This window comes from Nasonia vitripennis (assembly GCF_009193385.2).
Source record: "Nasonia vitripennis strain AsymCx chromosome 1 unlocalized genomic scaffold, Nvit_psr_1.1 chr1_random0002, whole genome shotgun sequence".
Classification (NCBI taxonomy): domain Eukaryota; kingdom Metazoa; phylum Arthropoda; class Insecta; order Hymenoptera; family Pteromalidae; genus Nasonia; species Nasonia vitripennis.
The window spans coordinates 2,147,117-2,172,937 of NW_022279588.1; the positions used below are offsets into that span (position 1 = coordinate 2,147,117).

The following is a 25,821-nucleotide window of genomic DNA, read 5'->3' on the forward strand; positions in this document are numbered from 1 at the left end:
TCTCTCTCTCTCTCTCTCTCTCTATCTCTTTCTCTCTCTCTCTCTCTCTCTCTCTAATACTTTCTTACTTGCTCTCTCCCTGGTGGACGTCCGTCGGTGCTCCCGCCGGCGCCTCCCTGACTCTCGTGGACCTGGTGACGGCTAGCTTCCTCGGCTCTCCCACGCCAAGGCTGCTGGTTGCTCTGGTCCTCCGGACAATGATGGCGGACTGGCTAGCTTCCTTCCTCTCGTGCGGATGGTTGCTGGCTCGTCCGGGTGTCGGCACTTGCTCGTGCCAACGCGCTGCACCTATGACTCTCTCACACTCTCGCACACTCGCACAACCTCGGGAGACTCTCCCAATTCTCCTTGTAACAGAGGAGGCCACGTATCTCTCTCGCACGTCGACGTACTCCGTCGACAGTCGTGAGAGAACTCCCCGATTTCCCGCTCGTTCTCGCGCTCACTCTCCACTCGCGCTCGTCGGGCCCGCGCCCACTGATTGGCTCGCGACATGCGGAGGACCAATCAGCGCGCGCCGTCGAGGCTCACTCTCGCGCCAACGATGCTCACTCTCGCGCTAACGTGGACGGTTAGCCGGCCCGTTCCTCGAACTCGAGGTCAGGCTGGCACCGACAACAACAATCCAACTCGCTTGTTTCTTCCGCGCACTCAGAGCTTGGCCGCATCGAACGAGATTCCTCGTATCGACGCGGCTGCGACGTTTGCAACGTCGCAGTGGAAACTTAATAGTGTGCCCAGAACACAGTGACAGAAACTTAACCTCAAAGATAGATGAGGAAGGTTTAAAAGATGCAACAAGATTCCTGATTGCACAAATTAAACTGAATGAAACAGAAGAAGTAAGGAGGGAACTACTACTTGAAGTTTCAACAACAGAACAGGATGAACTTGACATTTATATTGAAGAAAAGTATGAGCTTATAAAAAATGAAAACATACTTTTGATACAGCTAGTCAGTGAATTGCAGGAAAAAGACGTACTACTCAAAGAAAAAATGCTAAAAAAGTAAAATGAAAGTGCAGCGACTAGTTTTTCGTATGCAGAAGTTACACGCTTCCCTAAACTATTACAAAAGAAAGTGCCTAAGATAACTGTAAAAAATATAAGTAATAAAGCCATAGATGTCAAAAAGAACGTTATAGAGTGCTTAGTTACTGAAAAGAAGATTCAAACAAAAAACTTGTACGTAAACAGAAAAGAAGAACTTATTATAAATTGCTTAAATAGTGAAAGTGCTATGCTAACTGAATCTGTTTTGAAACATAACCTCGAAGATATATGTGAGGTTAGGAAAGAAACGTTGAAGAATCCTAAAATCAAAATTGTCGGAATCGATAACTATAGTTACATGGAAATGAAGGACATAGAGGAAGATATAAACATGAGAAATTTTTGAAGTTTCACTAACAAGGGGCAAGTACTACATATGTACAAAAGCAATTTCAGTAGCTTAAGTACAGTTCTAATGGAGGTTCCTGCTGACATATACAAATTCATCAAGGAGAACAAAAGCAGGATTTTTGTTGGCTACCAAAACTATAAAGCATATGACTCTATAAATATAAATCCATGTTACAATTGTGGAAGATTTGGGAACAACGGTAACAAATGCAATAACAGTTCTGTATGCCTCAAGTGCGCAGAGAAGCACAAGACTATTACTTACACAAACAACACCATTATCTAAATTGTGTATATTCAAACAGTAAATACAATACAAAGCTTGGCATCAACCGCGTTGCTAACGATATAAACCAATGCAACATCCTAAAGAAAAAAATTAGCATATATATAGATTCCACTGATTATCCTATAAGGCCTACCTGACCAGCGGCACATCAAGTTTATCGAGAACATGATAATATTACAGATACACATAACAAAACCACAAACAACACAATAAAACAGCCTTAATTACAAGAACCACCTAAATCTACAAAACATAAACATGAAAGGAGTGAGGCAGCCAAGCAGCAACAACTTCAACAATGGAAGATGGCTCGAACACCACAACAACAAGCTGCTGATGCAAAAAGTACAAGCTTAAAAATTAGTGAAACTTAAATTAATAAAATGGATACTTTTGATTATCTAGATATAATATAAAAAACTAATATAATAGAAAAGTAGCTACGTCACTATCGGTGAGTAAAGTTAGACACGAGCCGCAACCACCACCAAGGCGATCGATGTGTCAAAAAAAATGGTTAAATCTACCAGTACGAATTTGAGAAACAGTACTACGATCCCGGACACGAGGCTGGCTACGCCAGTGCCCGAAATATTGTTTGCGTCAATACTCGAGGCAAATCTTTAACGGGCAGAAAAAAGAAGCACATTTACGAGTGGCTGAGTAACCAAGACACATACACACTTCATCATCCGATACGCAAATATGTTCTATACTGCATTATAATGTCACCAACATTGACGATGTTTGGGAGGCAGATTTGTGTCAATTGACATCGCTCAAAGAAGCGAATGACGGTTTCTGCTATTTACTCGTCGTCATAGACGTGCTTAGTAAATTTGTGTGGGTCGAGCCCTTACGCAATAAAACATCTCAGGCAGTCGCTACAGCTATTGAAAAATTTCTCAAACAATCCAGTAATCGTGAGCCTCATTGCTTACAAACGGACAAGGGAAAGGAGTTTACAGGTAGCGCTGTCCAACAAAGTCTCAAAAAATACGACATTTCTTTTCGCACCGCTAGAAATCCCGATATAAAAGCGGCCGTAGTTAAGCGCGTAAATCGCACACTAAAAGAGCGTATGTGGAGGTATTTTACCTATTGCAACACCAAACGCTACATTAACGTGATGCAGAAAATTGCCGATGCATACAACAACACGATTCTCATATCTACAAATATGCGGCCTGCCAGCGTTAACCTCCGCAATGCATACAAATCCCGCGCCAACGTGGAACAACAGCGTTACGCCGGAGAAAAAAAGCACCCGATACAGCCTAAATATAGAGTCAATGACAACGTGCGTATCAGTCAGTCTAAGGGCACCTTTTTAAAAGGATTCAAAAAAAACTTTAGCGAAAAAATTTTCAAAATCAACTTAGAGGTAAGGTATCTACACATACGAATTGAAAGATCTTAATGGAAAAATCATTGACGGATTCTTTTACAACGAGGAATTGGTGCACGTAGGTGCCGCCCGTATGCTATCCGATTAAGAATTCAAAATTGAACGCGTTATTAAAACCAAGGGTCGTGAAAATAAAAAACAACTGTTTGTCAAGTAGCTGGGATATCCGGATAAATTTAACTCTTAGGTAAAGGAGAGTGACGTCGAAGGCATTTAAAAGCTTGCTCTATTTTTCCGACAACGACGACTTGCTTCACCACACATCTGTGCCGCGAAATAAGGCTGACTGGAAATTGGCACGTGGGCCTAGCCGAAATTCACGTACGGCGCAGTGATATGTACATTCAAGAATCCAAGGCGTATTACACTTTTACGCTAGGCGGTGAGACCAGCAAAGACGGCGATCAGTACTACAATTTTCCTTATGGTGTATACGAGACCGTGGACCAACTGGCCGAGGAATTAAACAAAGCGCGAGATTTTCGCCAGCATCAAATGCTTGCACCGACTGAATTTCAGAAAGGTTACTACGCCTTGAGACGTACTTGTAAATGCGAAGATTATACGACATTTAATGATAAAATTTGCAGTATATTTGGTATCGAAGACTCCATCCACAGACAAACGGGGACTTTTGTAACATCAAATTTGGGTATAAACAATAACGTAGGAAACAGGCCAGCCTGTTTGGCACGTACCGTGCCCGATCAACTTTACGTTTATACAGACATATGCACTCCGTATACGGTCGATGATACGCAAGCAGCACTTTTGCGCATAGTAGCCTTTGAAACCTCAAAGTACAAATTTGGCACATACATGGTTAAGCAGTTTGCCCCGATCCATTACATTCTACTGTTGCAGCACTGTTTTCAAAATATATCAATCGATATAAGAGATCAACACAGGGGAAAAACACCATTCAAGTACGGGACACTGACGGTTACGCTTCACTTTAAGCGTAATCTGTGGGTGTAACAAAATTTTAAAAATAAGTCATTATACTCAATACTACAATGAACAAGTCGGCGGCGGTGCTGGTGTAAAATCTGTATACGCAGGAGCGCCTTACCAGCGAGGTTCGGGCATAAGAAGCTTTTTGTCTCGATTATTCGTTGAATAGTGCCTTATCTTGCGCGTGGTGCCAAAGCAGTCGGCAAAGAAGCTCTTCACGCAAGACTGAACGTAATCGACGACGTCACTAATAACGGCGCTAATTTTAATGAAGCGCTTAGCGAACGACTAAAAGAGTCAGGTAAAAATTTGAAAAGAAAAGCGGAAAACAAGCTCGATCAAATGATGACTGGCAATGGTTATATAGGACTGAATATCTGTAAGTAGGGCCTGTGAATAACTTTGTACACTCAATGTTTGACGAGATTGTCATATTTTTTAATCAAAAGTTAGTCTCACCGCCAAACAATGCGTATCCGTACAGAGCCTACAGCAAAACGCTGCTGAATTATGCGGCACCCGTGACGCGCTCTCATCTGACTTTTGCTTTGTGGAGCATCGATACTGTAGATGGAATGGACGCTGCGGCAAATATAGACCGTAAGACTAAAGGTTCGAATCACGGTCTTATTAACAGAATATTCTTTACAGTGGGCGGAAAGTCTGTCGACATGATTGGCCATTTGCATTGTGACGTTTTTAATCATCCTGAATTCCTAATCAATGGCGTTGAAATAAGAGTAAACATTTCGGTATACATCAAGGAGGCCACCCTTATTGTGCGCCGTGCCAAGATAAGTCCGGGAATATTACAAGCGCACGGTAACGCTCTTGCTACAACAGCCGAGTATTCCTTAACAAGAGCAAAAGTAAAGTTGTTTACGATGTACAGCGGTATTCTTGGCGACACCTTGGATAAGGTTGTACTTGGACAGCTACCGAAAAGAATCATTATGAGTTTCGTTAAAAATAAATCTTTTTATGGCAATAGAAAGCTCAGCTCTTTAAATTTTCAGCACTTTAACATAACACTTTCTCTCGCTCTACGTAGACAGCGTTCAAGTTCCTAGCAGACCGTTGCAGCCGCGCTTTAGCGGAGGCCACAAGCTATACGTATACGCTCTTTACCGGCGCAGACATGCATTATCTAAATGAGGGTCTTGATATTTACCGTTACGGATATTCCAACGGCTTTTGTCTATTTGCTTTTGATCTGACACCAGATTTGTCAGCACACTGGAAGCCATTGGAATCTCGTACAATCGGGTTCTCTACGCATCGAGGTGCGTTTCACCGAAGCTCTAACAGCTCTGCATCGTTTACGCAAAGTTTGACAACGTTCCCGAAATCAACTCCAACAGACAAATTATAACAGACTTTAATTTATAAAGTAGTCACATTTACTGTGCCAGAGCTTCGACGTGGCTATACCACAAGTAAAATAGACGCATGGAGCTTAACACGAGTGCCTATTCCTCCGAACAGTGTTAGTAAACTTACAAAATAGCACTGCACATAAAACACTGAAAACATGAATCCGCAATTGAGCGATTCAATCACTACACGTACATTGAAACTTAAAAGGAGACACTACACTTCTTGTCGTTGCTCTCTGGAATGCAGATAGCTTCGGATAGGACCTTGAATGTGCTCACTGGGCCTCGAGAATTTGTTGCGTGGAAACGGCTCCACGTGGTTACGTATAAGTTACATGTTTGCAGTTTGAGAGTTCAGAATAAGATGATTCCGCTCGCGATACGACTGACTCGCAAAAGTTAGGCGCCTCGAGTTTGGGAATAAACTCAATAGTCGATTTTTATATTTAATAATGTAAAGTCGCGCATACCTTTCGCCGCTGCTCTTACTCATACATGCAAAACTCTGGCATATGTGCGTGCTTCGTGTCCCCACTTCCGTAGACTGAACATAGACCGTTACGTATAGCGTTGTCGCGTCGCATGTATGCGTAGATCACGTAAGCGCAAGGTGCGTAGTTACTACTGAAGTACCGCGAGCATTAGAAAATATCGTATCTAGTCGGCCGCGGGCCCCAAAATTAAAATTTATGAATTTTTGTTCGTTGCAATATATATATATATATATATATATATATATATATATATATATATATATATATGTATATGTGCTAAACTTAGTAAATAATGAAAAATTGGCAAAAATGTCAATTTCTTGACTTTACTGATCAATACTTGCAATTTTAATAAAACTGTAGGGTGATGAAGCAATTCTCGTACCGGATTCGTATTTAGCGAGCCAAAATACATAGGAATACATATGCCATGTGCCTGGGACAGATTTTTTTTTGTGTGCCAGTGTTATTGTTGGTACATGTAGAAATGTGCTACAGAGGTGCTAAATGGGCGATTTTTTAAAAATAGTAGTACTTAAACAATTCATTAATTGTTTAACTAATAATCTACAAAGTTTGAATCAATTCTGAAATATCAGTTTTATACAATCAAGAGCGCAAGAGAAATATGCGCATTTTCCGACATTAAAATGTTTATACTTTTTTTCACGCTTTAAACTTTCACTAAAATTTGGTATAGTACTCCCTTAAACTTTAAAATAGTGTTCTTAACTGTGCCGAGCTATGACATATTATGTTATGTTGTGCCATGCTATTCTAAATTGTGCCAATGTACTACAGGCCGTGACAGAATCTATACCTTACACGTAAAAAATATTGTTTATTTCAATCAATTTGGTTCATTGTGTTATATGTATACTGTGCCATACTTTGCCACACTGTGCGAGACTGCCGAAATGTGCCGAATTGTAACAAAGCAAGCAAAATGTCTGAAATGGCATAAGTGTAGCACAACATGGCACAATTTTGTACAGTGAGGCACATTTCGGCAAAATCTGGTACAATATAACACAATTTACATTTCTACTAGGGAACACTCAAAGAATACACCACACTTTACGCCGCTAGCACAACATACAAACACACACATAACGCGACGCAACTTTACGTAAAAAGGACGTACATGAAAACCTTATATGAGATATAATCACTTGGATTTGTATCGCAAGAGCGAATTTTCTGAATCTGCCGAATTCTCGGAAAGAGCTGTCAGAACTGACAGACACGTGCTCGTGGAACCTTGTAATTTTGCAAGAGATTGCAGCGTTCCAGGCAGCGCAAGTCCTGGGCCGGGGTAGCAGCAACGCGTCTTGAGGCCGAAAAGCGTGAATTTGTAGAGCAAGAACTTGTGTGTGTGCTTTTTTGCTTTTCATGATTCCCGAGCGAGAGCGGCGCCGAAAATTACGGTAAGCGTGTGTGAGAGAGACAGAGAGAGAGAGATTAGATTAGATTAGATAGTTTTTATTTGCGTACATTATGTTGTACAATAATAAGATTCAGCATTATGAGGTGAAAGTAGAATACAGTAAGTTGAGGCGTGTTTAGATTATGTATAGTGTAAAAGTTTACCGATGGTGAAAATGAATAGCGCGAGAATGAGTAGGTGTGTGCGTGTGCGTGAGTTATGTGTTTTCGAGTTGAAAGTAGTAATCTTTAGCAAGTTTTCTGAAGATGACAGTAGATGAGGTGTTTCTGATGTGAGATGGCAGGCTATTCCATAAGTATGAGGCGCTGATATGAAACGAGTTCCTCAGCGTCTCAGTCACGAAGGCAGATATTTCCAGAGGTGTCACCTCGCCCCTCACAGGCCGGAGCGAGACGCGGAAGTCAAAAAAGGCCAGTACGTATGATGGTACGACCGAGTTAAATATTTTACGAAGGAAGCAGACTGTGAAGTACTTCCTGCGTCCGGCGGTGGTAAGCCATTGCAACTCACGCCTATAATGGGAGATGTGCTCGTCCCTCCTTACACCGTAGATATAACGGATTCCCGTGTTGACAAGCCTATGCAGCCTCAAGTCAAGTTTCTGTGTCAGGTCACAGTAAGCCAGTGAACAGTAATCGATGGTGGGAAATAGGAGTGCTTGCACCAAGTGTTGGCGCAACCTGATGTTAGTGCTCTTCCTAAAAAAAATAGAGACGGTACATTAAAGAGTGAGCACGTTTACAAACTTGTGTAACGTGCTCTTTCGACGTGAGTTTGGAGTCTAGAACCAAACCCAGATTGTGCACCGATGATTCGTAGTCTACCCGGGCTCCCCCTATATTTATATAGGTGTTAGCAGTAGTAGGTAGAGCATTTATATAGTAGAGGGAGCCCAGGACGATTGCCTTAGTCTTAAGGACATTAAGTTTAAGACTATTTGATGCAGCCCAGCCCATTATCCTCTCGGCGTTAGCACTCATCCTGACAGAGCAGGAATCAAGCTCCTCGAGGTGGCATTGGCTGTAGATCTACAGGTCATCCGCGTAGATTAGATGGGACACATCTGAATCTAGGCAAAAGCTAATATCATTGAACAACAAGGGGCCTAAAACTGACCCCTGTGGAACACCGGTGTTTAATGGTGCTTAAGAAAGCGTTTGGACAAATGCATCGTCTTTGGCTGCACTAGCTCAAATGCTAGAGCGTTGAACTTGCTAGCAAAAGATTTGAAGTTTTCGTCACTTTTAGCATAATATAAACTGTACTGGTACATAAAAATCAATTGTTATGCACTGAGATACGAACCTTACGAAATTTCCTATCGCCGGCTTTAGTTTTTGGACAAAATAGAGAGACGCTTGCTTCTCTCTCGCCACTTTCTTGACAGCACATACAACTTCTCTCCATTTGCCATATTTTTGACCCAGATACCTATTAATTATGAACATAATTATAAATAGCCACCTAAAATATACAATTATTATGTTTAAACTTACTCACACACGCTCTCTGAGCACTTAGATAAAAAATTTAATCTAGACTTTTCCCTGATCGATTTTTTGTTTCCATACTAGGGGGTTACTTTCCTGCTTGCTTCGCTCGCCAATCCCCAATTTTAAATCAGGTAGTAATTTATAAGTTGAAAATATTTTTACTGCAGTTTTAATTTTTACTGTATTCGATATTCAAAAATGTTTTATGTTTAAACTCGCAGTGGTTACCAATAACTTAATGCATAGCAACCGTACTATCAAAAACATATAAAAACAAATTCTTAGCAGCTTTGTACTTACATCGCGTAAAAAATTTGGTTATGTTTTGGTTGAAATCGTTTTATTCGCGATTTTTTAATGCTATATGTATGAACACTTTGGTTATTCCTATAAAACTAAATCTACACTAAATTAAAACAATAAAATGAGCAATTTTGTAAAAATTTACCAGAACTAGTAAATCATTCAGAAATGACGATTATTTTATGATAGATATGTGGCAAAAACATGAATACATTATACTACTGCAAAAAAAAAATGAAAAAGAAATTTGGTCGAGTTATCTTTTTTTAATAAAAAATGGCTTACAAAAAATGACCAGGTCATGAAACATTTCACATACAGATACAGGGTGGGCCATTTTAATCAATCCAGTCTAATAACTCCTAAATTAAGCCATGAACAGAAAAATTGTTCAGATGAAAGTTGTCCAGGATCAAGGGGGACATCTTTTTGTGCAATTAGTTTTGACCTTGAACTCAAATTTGTTTTTTAAATAGGAACCCCTATTTTTGATAGCAGATTCGGAAAGAACAGGAAATTTTACGTCCGAAACGTCCGAAAGTCAACATCCTCTAAAAGCTCTGGCAGTCGATCTCTGAGCAATGCCAAATAGCTATTCTGGTTAACATTTTGACCGAAAAAATATGGCCCAATCAGGTAACCATTAATGATCCCACACCACACCATTAAACTCCATTGGTTTTGATGGTCAATAGCCCTGTACCAGTGGGGATTTACAGGTGACCAGTAGTGACTATTGTGCCTATTTAATTAATTGACCATCACTGCGAAATATAGCCTCGTCAGAAAACATAACAAATCTAAAAAAATCTGGATCATTTTGTAAAACTCCTAAAGCCCACTGGCAAAAGTTAATACGCATTAGAAAATGGCGTGGCCTCAGCTCATGAACTAATCTTATGTGGTAATCGTGATAGTGGAGATTATTGAGAATTCTCAATGCTGTTCTTCGTGGTATACCGATTTCTCTTTCAATTTGTCGACTAATAATTTGTGGATTGAGATGAATAGCTGCTAAGGCGGCTATAACATTAGGATCATTTTCGTTGTATTCGTGGTGTCTGCGTTGACGACGAATATGTCCATCACGAGCTCTTCCAAGTAATCTGAGTAATGTGTCGTGAGTAGGACGCCTTCTTACAAGGACAGGTACCCAACCCGAACTCACCGATTTTGATGATTTTCATATATGTTGTAGAACATAAAAAAATAAGAGACACGTATTTTTTTTTATCGGCTAATTTTCACTTTTAAGGGGTAAAAACCTCCCCTAAAGTTAACCCCCAAAAAGCGTTTTTTTTAAATATCTCGGCTTAAAATTAATATTTTTCAATGAAACAAATTGGAGGTTATTTCTTACAAAAAGAGCAAGTATTTCATGGTGATTTGAAGAGTAAGAGTAGCATCCTCTATTTTTTAGGGGTTGAAAACATATATTTTTTGGCATAATTTTATAATAAAAATGTTTAAACCGACTAAAAAAAATTGGAAAAAATGTTTAAACATCCTTAATAACAAAATTTAGTTGACGTCTTTCGGTGTTTTCATAAATATTACCCCTAAGGGGGTAAACCACCCCTAACACAAAATAACTGTAAATATGTAATTCAATACATAATATTTCGTAGAAAGTTTGTATATAGAGGTTTTCGAGGTCGCTGATTACAAATCTGTTAATCTGTCGACTAAAAAAAATTGGAAAAAATGTTTAAACATCCTTAATAACAAAATTTAGTTGACGTCTTTCGGTGTTTTCATAAATATTACCCCTAAGGGGGTAAACCACCCCTAACACAAAATAACTATAAGTATACTTCAATCCATAATATTTTGTAGAAGGTTTGTATATAAGGGTTTTCGAGATCGCTCTTTGCAAATCTGATATCAGATTTTGAAAATTCAAAATGGCGGAACCAATGTGGTGGACGAAAATGTCGAAAAAAAATTTTAACTTTCATAAAAACTTGTTATAAATGTGTGATCTTTGTAGCCTGTACATGTGAACTAAAGAGCCTTAAACCCTAAACTCCTAAAGAACAAATAGGCTAAATGGTTGTGCTTTTTAACCAAACCACCTCAAATTCCTAAATTTGTAAACAAGAAAATTCTGTGTGTGAAGCAGTTTTATAATTTCCGTAGAAATTGTTATCAGAATGTTATTGAAATTCCTTTATTGTAAATTCAACTTATAATGTATTTTTGTTTATAATATTAGAGTATAATAATAATCTACAATCTTGTATCTTTTGCCATAGTGCATTTTTTGTATTGAGCATAAAATATATTATTTTACGATGTTTTTACAATAATGGTAGTCCTCATAAAAGTGTTTAAAACACAATGCTTTTTTGCACCAACCACATCGTACAATTGCAATGTTTGTGCACCCTTCTATTTCACAATGTGTTGCACAAGACTTTCCAAAACTGAAATCTATAGGATTATCAAATTTATCTGGTTTTTCATTGACGTAACCGCTTTTATACCAGGAATATTTAAACAAATCTATATATCTCGGTGAAGACAGTTGGTTGTGAACCAATGATTGAAGTTTAATTATATTATTTCTCACATGTAAATTCATATCATGATCCATTAACATTACATTATCAGAAAATGTTCGGACAAAGTTTTTCCAAATACGGAATCCATAGACATCAAGTGGTTGTATTTTTCCTGTGGTTCCAGTTGGAATTTTTTTATGTTAATAATTTTATTTTGTGGCATTGTTTCTTCTATAACTTTGTCACAATGACCACTCCAAGAATCAAGTAATAGTATTGAGTGATGGCCTACATAGGGATAAAATATTTTTTCCAACCAGATTTTGAAGTGATCTGCAATTAAACGACTTACTAATTAACTGATCAACGATATTACAATGTAAAAATTGTTATTAGTTCCCTTACTTGTTGTTAATTTTCCAGATTTGGATGCTTCCACGTACACGTTTTCTGGTCTAAATATGTTTTGTTCTACAATAGGGCCAAACTTGCCACTTGGTTCCTTTAAAATAAGAAATAGCGGTGACAACAGTTGTCCAGTAGCTGATATTAGTGGCTGTATAGTATAACTATGCGTTGTTGCTGAAATTGACTGTACCAGACATTGCACTTGCTTTTCTCCTTCTACTGCTAATGTTCTTCCAGAATGCATTTCTAGCTGAAATCCGCTCTGATCTGTATTATACAAATTTTCGAGTCCAATCCTTGGTATACACGATTTAACGTCATCGATAAATGCTTCAGCTTTAGCCGTAAGTTCTGCACTACTTTCTAGTGTTTTTCTTGTTATGAACTTATTTATTTTCCTAGAAACTATTCGATGTGCTTGCTTAAATTTGAGTAACCAATGTTTAGAAGCTTTGAATCTAATATCATCAAAACCAATTTCTTTTTTAGCTTGTAAGGCCCATCGAATTATATCTTCATCATGGATAATTGAACCACTGTCGAGAGCTGCTTGAAAATTATCCAGGGTATACTGACAAATTTGTGCTACTTTTTCTCTATACGTGCCACCTTTATTAATTGAATGAGCCCAACGACGTAGCTGACTAATAGATGATACTTTTTTGAATCTGTTTTGCACTGTTTTGAGACTTAAATTTTGCTTCGTTTTGCTACTTCTCCAAAATTCTACAGCTCTTTTTTTGTATTCAAAATCTAGTTCTTCATTATCTGCTGTACATTGATTTGTTGGTGCTATATCCGGATCAGGAAAATGATGTTGCACTTCATCTTCAATTATTTCCGCATTATGGTCTTTATACTCTTCTTGAAAATCCAAAGAGTCATCAGTAATCATTTCTACATCGTTGAAATCATGTGTTGCATCTATTAAAATTTCTTTTATTTTTTCGGCCAACTCTGTTTCGTGATAATTCGTGACACTATCTGGTATGTTTAACGCTTGAAAGTATGCTAATAATAAGTTTAGAACGTTTAACGGATTAATTTTCATTTTTCAATCTAAAATGAAAACAAGCGGTAAAATTTATACAAGCTGTGTTTTTGCATGTAAGGCACGACTGCTACATTTCTACCAGAATAAAACGAGTGAATGTAAATTGAATCAAATCATTAATTTATGCATTGGAGAAGAATTCTCGTTCCACTTTGTGATGTTCGGAAAACTCTATTTTTGGTTTTATTCAACTTTTATTCACTTTGAAATTGAATAATGTAAATCTATGTAAAATCACTAAAGAAAATTTTCTACAACTGTATGATACAACTGACAAACAAAAAGACGTACTATTCGTACTTTCCGGCATCGAACTAGAATACCCACAAAACTCACTCACTGCCTAAAAAATAACACAGGCAGCTGAGGTAAACACTCGATGAAAACAATCTAAAAAAAGAACATACTGATTCGCACATATTGTCAACAACTTTTATGAGTGAAAGACATTTATCTGTGGAATTATCATTGAATGTACGATAACATTCATTAAACTAATGAATGCATATAAAATTCCCTTTCAATAACAACGTGTTCTTTAATTGCAAATGAAGTTCGAGTATTAATATTCTTTTATGTATTTTTACCAATAACAAAAATTATCATAGTAATATAATAATAATAATAAGAAGAAGAAGAATAAGCATAATTGCAATAGCAATAATAACAGTAATACTGATAATAGCAATGATAATGAAAAATAATAATAATAATTAGAATAATATTTATTATTAAATTTAGATTTTTTGATAAATTCATTAAATCGTATCAAATAGTATTATTATGGAATTCCAGACTGTAAATATTTTACTATAGATACAATAATCATTACTTCGAGAATTCATCTAAAAAACGTTTGGCTTACGAAATAATTGTAACAATGAAAAACTCCCAAGTTTGACAACATTAAATTTTATTACAAAACGCAAAAGAGTTTGATAAACTAATTTTATTAACCTGTGTTTTTTCATTTGCAAAAAAGTGTGGACTTTTTGAATTTATAAAATTATATAATTATGCAATTTATGAAAGCAGAAAAATAAATAATCTTTGATTGAAACATAAAACGAGACGTTATTTGTTACATACAAAATGATAGAATAAAATATCGGTAATATGTCTATACTCGTGTCTACGGTAAAGCATAGGCCTTCGGCTTGTCTGGAGGTTAGGGGTTTGGAGTCGTTTGGTTAAAATGCACAACCATTTAGCCTATTTGTTTTCTAGGGGTTTAGGGTTTAAGGCTCTTTAGTTCACATGTACAGGCTACAAAGATCACACATTTGTAAACAAGTTTTTTTGAAAGTTAAAATTTTTTTTCGATATTTCCGTCCACCATATTGGATCCGCCATTTTGAATTTTCAAAATCTGATAATTTGTAATCAGCGACCTCGAAAACCTCTATATACAAACCTTCTACAAAATATTATGAATTGAAGTATACTTATAGTTATTTTGTGTTAGGGGTGGTTTACCCCCCTAAGGGGAAGTATCTATGAAAAAACCGAAAAACTTAATTTGTTTATTATAGATGTTTACAAATTTTTTCCAAATTTTTTAGTCGTTTAAAACTTTTTTATTATATAAAATTTTTTTTCGATATTTCCGTCCGCCATATTGGATCCGCCATTTTGAATTTTCAAAATCTGATAACAGATTTGTAATCAGCGACCTCGAAAACCTCTATATACAAACTTTCTACGAAATATTATGTATTGAATTACATATTTACAGTTATTTTGTGTTAGGGGTGGTTTACCCCCTTAGGGGTAATATTTATGAAAACACCGAAAGACGTCAACTAAATTTTGTTATTAAGGATGTTTAAACATTTTTTCCAATTTTTTTTAGTCGGTTTAAACATTTTTATTATAAAATTATGCCAAAAAATATATGTTTTCAACCCCTAAAAAATAGAGGATGCTACTCTTACTCTTCAAATCACCATGAAATACTTGCTCTTTTTGTAAGAAATAACCTCCAATTTGTTTCATTGAAAAATATTAATTTTAAGCCGAGATATTTAAAAAAAAAACGCTTTTTGGGGGTTAACTTTAGGGGAGGTTTTTACCCCTTAACAGTGAAAATTAGCCGATAAAAAAAAAATACGTGTCTCTTATTTTTTTATGTTCTACAACATATATGAAAATCATCAAAATCGGTGAGTTCGGGTTGGGTACCTTTCCTTGTTAGAGGAAAGCGTTCAGCGTAGAGTCGCACCGCGGCTCTGGCATTGTTTTGGGTTTCGCCTAAGATCATTATCATATCAACAATTTCATTGGATTGATAATCGGCCATGTTGAAAATTTTGTTTATAATAAGAAAAACTATTTTATTTACATTCATTCTTTATTGAAATTGAAACTAAACCAAAATAAGAAAGTGACAACAAAAAAAGGAGGAATTTTCAAACTGTGTAATTTTTAAATCAAATTTGTAACTTCTTATTTTCTTACGTTAAGACATTGTGATTTAAATTGAAGACAGTGTGATAACAATCGTTACAATTCATATTAGATTAAAGAAATTCAACTTAAAAAAAAACATCTAAACTGGAAATGATGCACTTTGGCAAATACAATTATTAAAAAATTTTTTTAATATTACAAAAGCAAAATGCTGTTTAATATTTTATCTTAAATAATGTATTTTTTAACATCCTACCTTTATTGTTTAACCATTTTTTACGCTTTTGAAACGTTAAACTTTTACTTGACTCTGCTTCGACCGTGAATGAATTGACAACATTGATTTTTAACGTTCCATTTCCCACTCCCATTAAGAACTCATAATGAAGCAAGGAGCAACTCTCAAGATAATTACTATTTAACTTGCCGTGCACTTTGTTTATTGGTGGATAACTGAAATGTTCTTTTTATATAACACCATAAGTACAATGAAACGGGCATGGCAAGTTGAGAGTTGCTTCATTACTATTAAATATGATAAACTTGACTTTGTTTGATTGATTTTAGTTCTTTACTATCTGTAATTTCGCTTAACCTTTTACTTTTTCAAAAGTTAATTTTTTTTAGAGATTTTAATCCTTTTTTGTAAATCTTCTGAGTATTTCATATTCGACGTCGTAAAAATAAAATATAAGCATCTTTAACTCTTTGGCCACAGCTTTTTTTGTAGCTTTTTTATCACTAACATGAAATCATTAATTGTTCTGAGATATACCCTGTGACGGCAGGCCCAGCCCGGGGATAAGAGAACAGCAACAGATAACTTGCCTAGCGTAGGCAAGTTACCGACCGAGTGGCGCTAGTAGCCAAATGTAAATAGTTTACCTATGCGCGGGTAGATGGCGTGCGCGCATGTAACACAGGAGAGAGAGAGCAACTCGGGTATATAAAGAGCCCCGGAGCCAGCAGCGAGCATTAATGATCTGGCTCTCAACTAAGTAACATGCGAATGGTAGTACTCGCTGGTTACTCCGGTCTCCACCATACCTAGTAGTCAACGAGCCCCAGGCTCTCGAAGAGTATGCGTGCAGTCCACTCCCTCTCCTGTAGACTGGGATCCAGTATCGCTTATGAATAATTATCAAAGGAATAAATGAATAACATTTGACAATACATAAATAATTTAAACCCTTTATTAGTATATCCACTCCCATTCCCCCCATCAGTTATGTCACCGGTGCAGGATGGTAGTACCCTGTTCTTAGGTGGCGCATCTGGTCATAGACTCATGGTGAGATGGTAGTACCTCACACATCAGTCTAATAGCTGCGTGGTTTACCTAAGTGTGCAGGACGCGCGTAGTGGATAGACCCTACTCATCTCCTCCAACACGGTCTCCCACTTCAAAGGATAGGGAGGGCTTTTGTCCACTCAATAGATATTACCGGGTGGATCAAAGTTTATTGTCGTTCTTCGGATGTGCTTGTCTCCTGATTTACTAACCTCGGGTCACGAATTCCTCGCGTTCGCGTACTAACCCTTCGCGGACCGTTTCATTGGCGCCCGAACAGGGACCCGGGTTTGTTATAATACGGGAGACTGATCAAGGGAGATCATTGAAGAATTTTACACATTGATTTACACATTGGAGATCAGAGGACTCCACTACGCTCAATGATCCCCCTTCTGCAGTTAACGCTCGCGGAGCAACAGATATACAAGCGCATCGATAATCTTTGCGAGGCAATCGAGGAATTGACCAAACGTAGATCACGCCATTTCGAATACCTCGAGAATGTCAATCGGAATGTCAAGACCTGCCATAAAAATGTATTAAATCTCGATCGGCGTAAATTAAAAGGGTTTAATGAGCGGTTTCTGTTGAATGCTTTGTTTTCTACAAAGACCAGGATTATTCTTTTTGGCAGCTGACCGTGTATAACGTTGTCGATCAAATCGCCCAATATTCCCGAGTGAAGAGTAAACGACTTAACTTTGATTTTAGTTATCAGGTATTTAGCCGTGGTTTTCGATAACGCATGCGTATGTGCCAGTAGAACTAGACTGATTTTTACTCTGCGAACTATGAGCGTAGCTTCTCTAATGCTGACTTTGAATTTTTCATCGGCTGTTGCGTCCATCAGAAAAAAGCATCTTTACTTCTCACTAGACGTACGCGCATTTTTACACCGTTAATCAGCATTTTATCCTCATTAAAGAGGTCGTGATGTAGGTGTCCAATCATGTTAAAGTATCGTCGATTCTGTGTAAAATATTTACGATTTTCCAGACTTTTGTTCACGGGCATAAGTGCTTTAAAAGGTGCATTAAAAGCGCCGTTTGTGTAGTCGTACCATAAACGCGCTGTAAGGTGTGACTCTTTAGAGCCGGAGCATAGTTAAGAAGCGACTCGATGTACGCTCTGTAAAGATAGGCGTTATTAGGGGGTAAAACAATTTTCTGATTGAAAAAAAAATGTTAATCTGATTGAACATTGAATGTATGAAATTGTTGATCGGATCGGCTTTAGCGCCTTCGGACGTTGCGGCAGTCTCATCCGCAAGTACGATTTTAGCTTGAACATTAAGCATAGTGTTAGCCAGATCAAAGTAATGCTCGCTACCTGCCGGCACGGCAAACTCCAAGGGTGCGACGACATCGTCGCTGAGAGATGACACAGGTTTATGATGTAGAGCTGCTGCTTTCGATAGACATTTGAGTGGCTGTTCTTAGCACGTTTTTGTTCTTTGTAAGTCGTCGTTTATGCGAGTCTTTAATTTTGATTATACCTTGCAAGATGTTCAAAGCGCACTTGCATATGCAACGCACAGGTCTTTTGTCGGCTGTGCGTAAAAGGGCCGTACGTTGTTGGCCGTCAGTGTGATAAAGAGCATTCAGTACAGCAACTCGTTTTCTATTAAAATGCTTTATGTCCACGGGTATGCAGCAGCCAGCTTGTTTCGATGTTGTTGGCGCCATAGTTTCTAGACTACTGTCTATTCGAAGAGGTCTGTACATTTCTTTCGTATTTTTACTTTTTACCGAGTTTTGCTACGTACGCGTACTGAATCTTGTTGCTTGGAAATATACAGGTGCGAACCCTATACTCGTCCACGGCCGCTTGAGTTAGATCGTTAAAGAGATACGAATGAGGGCCGCGCGTAGCGTCAATGTACGCCTCTTGCAGAAACCGCGGATCTTTCAGATTTGTCTAATACTTTGAATTTAAACTTATATCGCGCTGAGACTTTCCCTGGTGAAAAATATTTTGCGTCACCAGAAAGACCGATAAATTTAGATGATGAGACGAACGCGAGAACAAATCGAGAACTATATCGTTCGATGACCCTAGCATCAAGTCATCGAGAATCAGAAACTTTTTCTTGCTCGTATCCTCGGAGTAATTGCTTTGCTGCGGAAGTCCCTCTCGAAACTCCATCGGTACAGCAGAGCTCCCGTCAACTTTGAATTCCGTGCGGTAGGCCTGTTGCCACTCGGTATAGTAGAGCAGAACTCTGTCGAAACGAGCATCGCACATCTGTGGCAGATGCTGGGGAAATTTTTTCAGGAACCAGCTTTTTCCAGCTCTTCTGGGTCCTGCTAAACACGCCGTAAACGGATGCTTTCAACGTGTATTCATGTTTTCGACTAAAGCGTTCTTTTCCAGAGAAGCGCTTTTTATTATTATTATATTTTAACCATGGGCGGCAGCGGGGGCGCGCGTGGTCCGATCCGCGTATACTCACGCGGTCTTTGTATGCGCGTACACTAACGCCGGCCGCATATACGCGTATATTCACGCGGGCTGCAATAAATCAGCGTATAAACGCAAAAACGAATTAATAAAGGAATAGAAAGGAGGTCCAGGAGAAGGTTATTCGTTGATAAAATATTTTTTATTAATATATGTGTTTTTATTTCCAATTAAGAATAAATACGTTTTTTAAATTATAATATTGCTTACATGATAATACAAATACAAAATCTTACACTCTAACAAAACAAAATGTACGCTATATTTTTTATTATTTACAAAAAACTTACAACCCGATGATATGCTTAAAATCAATTCATTCGTTACACGCAAATGCACATATACATACATTTTTATTTTTTATAACCATAAGGTAACGACACTCCTAAAGATACATACATACGTTTTGTTAATACAATACGACAAGTCATAGTCTCACTGGGCGTTACTACACTATGGTCTGGCATTCGTCTTATAGCGTTAAATTTCATCTTAATATTACTGCTTTTATTTGTCTCGTCGTTATCCACGTCTCTTTCACGCCCATTAAAATATTGCTTAATCATTTTCCTAATACTATCATAATTAATTTTTATCGAGTTAGACAAATTAAGCGAAATACCCTTTAATTTAGAACACTCTGTCACCGCACCAGAGGTTTCGTTGTGTGTACGGTAGGCGTAAAATTTCAGGCCTCCCAAAACAAAGTTTTATAACGACAGTATTTTCTCCAAGTAATAAGCCTAGCGGTGGATCGTACTCGTTGAAATTTTTGCACGATACAAAAATACACGAGTCCTTATCGCAGTAAAGGATACGTCGACCTAATTTTTCTAATTAACAGTTGTATACGCAGCTATAACGACACTCGTATAAGCTGTGGGTTTAACAGCATCGTCTATAAATTGCCAGTTTACATATAATAATTCTTTGCTGACTATAAGTATGCTTAATACTTCCTTATCCTCTGCCACGAGAAGCTTGAGGGGATCTTCGCGCTTCATAACCACCGCCATTAGCTTGAAATTGCTTCTCTGTCCAAACTTACTTCAAAAGAAGTTTAGACAGAGTTTAGCAACCGTTCGCAGCCCCGGATTTTTAGCGATTATTTCGCGCTCGAGAAGGATGCTTTCTTTTTCTTGGTACTTGCGAATATACCGATCTGTTTCTATCTCGTCTACGCACCACGTTGGAAAGCCCGAGGCTTGTTGCTTGAGACGAAGGAACGTGTCTATGTACTTGCTAAATAGTCCCCCGTCGCCCGTAGATTGATGAAGCTCGGTTATATTATACTGCCATATATCGGCGACCCACGTACCCGAGAACTCGCGATCACCTGGATTTTCGTGATTGCACTTGCTGTCTTGCCTTAATTCTTCACAGCAAGTGCGATACAGCGCAAACATTAGTTTGCCATTCATTTTTTGAAATCGAACACTCAACCAGACCTTCTATACCTGTAAAATTGTCAAGCATACCGTTTATCAACTGTTTGCACTCACTGCCCACGTGAATTTTCGGGTGACCCACGGGAAACCTTCCACGCTTACAAACGTAAGGATATAACGAGCATACATCGATGCATTTTATAAGCTTGTCATCCTTAGCGTCGTACTTGGCGAGAAAATTTTCCGTACGTCCACCAAAAAACGCCTCGCGAGGATTTAGCGTGATTTTACATTTTTAAAATACGGTGGACAAATCAACAAAATATTTAATCTTTATTTTTGCGAAGCTAAAGAAAGTTATGGATACTAAAACGCTAATGTTACTATATTATGCCTTCTTTCAAAGTATTACGAACTATGGTATAATTGCATGCGATGGAGCTTACAACAATTATTTACATTTAATTCAAGGTATACAGAAGAAAATACTTCGAATTTATAGTATATCATTATAACGGGTTAAGAGACAGATATATAAGAAGTACAAATAAGACAAGAAACAAGAATCTACCATTGCCTAAAATTGATAAAACAGTAAGCAAAAAAGTAGCTATTTATTATAGCTATGTGGCTGTGAGTGTATTTAACACTCTACCGAATGATCTCAAAGACCTATCAATAAGTAAAGTCTCTATTAAAAGAAAACTAAAAATGTTTATAGGAAAGCATTATTTTGGATGTTATATATTTTAATATTGTTAACTTTTTTTATGGAAAAGTATAAGGGCATGATGGCGTTGATTGCGTTATCTTGGATCTATATTGTAGTTTTAAGTTTATTAGTTTTAATGTTTATGTATGTCATCCCTATGTACAGGCAACTGTGTTTGCTTCTATAGGATGCCTTTTAAAGACATATGTATATGGTATTTAAATAAATGAATAAAATAAATAATCATTTCTTTGAAAAAAAAAAATTAATTTTAAATATAGCACTTGCTCTCGTTGATTCTCCGATTGTACATATTGGAATTATTGAAGACACCCTGCTCTGGACGCCTTGCGTGCTCTTTGTCCGTTTGCTCTCTCATAAAGAAGCCGTGGAAAATCTCTAACCTCAGAGGGCCTTCAACAAGCACATGCGCTTCTTGCTCCAAAAAAGACCGCATTATTTCAAGAGCCCTGTCAATAGACTCATGGTGTCTTAACGGTGCTGGAGCACCGGCCGGAATAACGGCAACGTTCGGGACATTGTTGCCTGGCTCTACTTTTTCCTGGGGGTCTTCGGGCTCTGAATCCCACGTCGACTCGTCATCAGAGTCAACAGCCTCCGCCGCTTTCTCTTCACGGTGAACGATGGCTTCTATTACCGGCTCGACGGCTGCTTCGTCATAGCTGTTATCTTCGAGGACAGCAGCATCTGGCGCTCGATATACTGCCACAAAGACAGCGTCGTCAGCGACTTCTCCATCACGCTCATCGTCCTCGACATTCCCCGCAGCCTCCTACTGCTCCTGCTCCTCTGCCTCGTTGATAGTAGCCACATCTGGCGCAGCTTCTACCCGTTGCACTCAGTTTCGGGGCTTGCGTGCATAGAGCACTGCCCGGACTGCACCAGGCTCCTCGACCAGACCAGCGTCGCTCTCACCTGAGCCGTACGCCTCATTTGCGCTAACCTCCTTCATCTCTTCTTCCACTGCCTCCTTTTCATCTGACTCCTCTACGTGGAACATCCATGTTGTCCTCATTCTCGCTCGAATCAGAGTCGGAGGATGACGAGGATGCCGCACTCGACTCTCTCTCCGATTCCGCGAGGAGATAGTGAAATGCTTTAAAAAAACACTCTTTCTATTAACACTCAAAAAAGAATTTAATTAAACAAGAACAAAAATTAAAGATAAACTTACCATAATCCTTGAAGAATGCCGTCAGACATTGTACATCGCGTGCACCGCGAGCTATGAGGTAATACCCAACGAAACTCAACACTGTATCGCGATGTCGGAACAAAGAGGAACGCCTATGCAATAGGGCTATCCTCCCATAACCACAGTGGGCCAACAGGAATCGTAACTTCCGCTGCAACTGATTTTGGCACATATGTTCCACTCGCCTGTATTACATACGGTGACAGCGCCGAAACACCACCTGGTGATGCACCCTGATTGCGTCGATAATGCACAATACTGCAGCGCGAACTTCACGGATTTGAGAACTTACATTTGGAATAGTCTGTCTATCGATGACACGTATTTTAAGATGACTGATGCCGTGACGCCCGCTCAGAGCAGTTTCATGGAGGCCCAAGAAGGTCTAGAGAGGAAGACAAGCTCTGGAAAACCTGGTTATAAAAAAAAAGAAGGTCCTCCTCGCGATGACATCTTTAGAAATCACAGCCGTTTCCCCGTTTTCTTTGGAAAAAGACGCCGACGTGTGCTCGCGCAGACGCCCAGTCAGCGTCCGACGACAAAAAAAATCGAGCCCATAAGCAGCCCTGCCTGGTCACTTCCTTGCTCTGTGGATCTTAGAAAGGCGGACATTTGCCTAGAGCTTCGGCTCAATAAGTCTGCACTGAAAGAAACTAGGCCAGTCTGGGGTGTCATGCTACGGCGGGTACTGTGGACTGACTGCTATCTAGCCTGCGGTTTATGCACAAAACCTTGGGAGGATAGTACGGGTACTTTCTTAATAGCAGACGCACGTTTATGTTTCAGATAAGAATCTCCTGACTTTCGGAAAAGAGCACACGCTGGTGAAGGCTCTTGGTCAAACTGACTATCAGGTGGTAGTGTTAAGACAGCCCATAAGCCACGATATGTCTAAGGTGCAACGTGATGCATCGGCCTCTCTATGCAAAGGAATGGAGACGCTGATCAATGTATCCGTTCAGAACGCAAAGACTGTTGAAGTCATGAGTACTGGTCTTCAGAGAGACATTGACACATTGACAAGGGCCATCGACAAGCTTACTAATGCTGTGGCTGCACTTATGGGAGCATAGGTGGATTGTGTTCTCCCAGAACTCGTACAACCCACAGACAACCAGATCAACGCGACGAACAACCCTGTGCGGCTACGCGTAATAAGTAATGTCAACGTTAATAAAAAGATCGTCATTAGGCATGCTAGCCGCAACAACAGCATGGAAAACAAGAACGATAACGGTGATGTTGGTTACGACGACATGCGTCGTAACACAGCTCCAGTGTCCTCAACGTTCCTGCGCTCGCAAGACTATCAGCCAAATGATGACAACTGGGATGGCTCAGGTCCTTGTAATATCTACGACATAAGTGGACAGACATTCTTTGGGTCTTCCATTAGAAACTGGAGAATAGAGGAACGAGAAAGAACGGGCAAGGAGCCTGAACTCATCGACGTAATACCAAGGGTAAGAAAAGTTCCAATGCCACATATTATACCAATCAATACCTCAATCCAGCTACCAACTCAAAGTGTGCAGCAGAGCAGCTCTGTAATGAATAACAGATCCAGTTTCAATGACTCCAAGTTGAAACAAATGAATATTACTAGAACATATAGGTTATGAGGAAATTCAGAGTATGCACCATTTGAGGGTTTCCTGTTTACAGAGTTGCGTTCGAGGAAATTATACTATGTGATTGACAAAATTAAATGTGCTTAATGCCTAGCGATGAGTTAGAACACGACAAAAATGTAGGGGGATAATTCTCAACAGAGTTGACGAGAAATATCACCTTTACACCATGAGTATCTCCGATCCAGTAGTACTGCTAAGTAAAATCAAAGAAATCAAGAAAAATGAATTTAGGCTTAATCCATACGCGTTACAGAAGAGGTTGTTCAACATAAAGTTTTATAAAGATAAAGAAAGCGCATTTGAGTTTTGCTTAAAATTCAAATTTCAATAATAAATTGGTATAACACCATGTTGCATGCGTACCCGGATATTGCCACTGCAGAGAACATGGCTTTGCATGGCACAGGCAAAAGGTATAGTTACAAACAACTAAAAGAATTTATTTTGCAGCTGGGCTCCTCAAAACCGAGGAGCCGCGGGATCAAGGCGGCCGTAACTTTTAACGATAACACGAAGGAGCCCAGGGAAATATCCTAATGTCAGGATCGCAATAAGAAGCTCTCTGGAGGCAGACGTTGCGGGCAGTGTGGCGACCAAGCTCACCGCACCAATGAGTGCAGCAACAAGGAGCCAAAGTGCTTCAACTGTGACCGATACGGTTACATGTCACCCAGTTGCCTGGAACCTAGCAAACGAAATGAGTAGCGAAAGAAAGCAGCCGAAAAGAAGCGCAGTCACTCTCCTCGGAGAAAGTCGAGGCGTGATGAGAAGCTCGTATCAACACCAGAGCGCGAAAGATCTAAGTCAAGGTTGTTGAGTAATCCCAGGCACTTACGGAGATCGCCAACTCCCTTTGACAAGAAAGATAATTTGTCTAATATATCATGTACTAAAATAGAATCGTATTCAGCGCATTGCAGTAGGGAAAAGCCCTAAAAAAGTTCATTTTAGACTCAGGTGCTACAGAGCACCTAGCCAACTCTAGGTTAATTTTATAATAACTTAAAGAGAAATCTAACGATTTGATAGATTAGCAAATAAATGTAGCAAAATTCAAGCACAAGCAAAAGGTAAAAATCAAGCCTTACTAGACAACGGAAGGTTCCTACAATTAGATAACATAATTTACGCTGAAAACTTAAAAAAAATTTGCTCTTCGGCTCTGTGGCGTATACTTAGACAGCGGAAAGATATACGCCTTTGACCCGGATTCGAAACAGCTGATTTTGGAAGGCAAATATGAGTGTCCTTTCTGGACGGTTAAATTAGTAGTAAAAAATCAATTAAACACAGGTTTAACAAAAAAGCCTTAGTTGTAATGCACAATAAACGCGACACGTCCAAGAAAGTTACGTTTGATAACGATAAAGACGTTACAGTAGTAAAGCGCCAATTGATAATGATAATGATAATGATAATGATGTAAAATCAAATAAACCCGAAGATCATGTAGAAAATAATAACAATGTAGAAAAGAATAGCAGTATTAAAAACACGTTGAGCCTTTGGTATATCAGGTTAGGCCATACTTCTCTGGACAAAGTTAAACTCTTGAAAGAGTTATACCCAGATA

The 25,821-nt window shown here is 38.7% G+C and overlaps 1 protein-coding gene across 1 annotated transcript in view; it reads right to left on the bottom strand.

The window, feature by feature from the left end:
• Nucleotides 1-25,821, bottom strand: part of Burs (burscon alpha subuinit) — a 213,802-nt gene that overhangs the window by 10,555 nt on the left and 177,426 nt on the right. Inside the window, 1 exon segment of the mRNA NM_001162380.1 lies at nt 8,679-8,804. Coding sequence (NP_001155852.1) covers nt 8,679-8,804 — 126 coding nt within the window.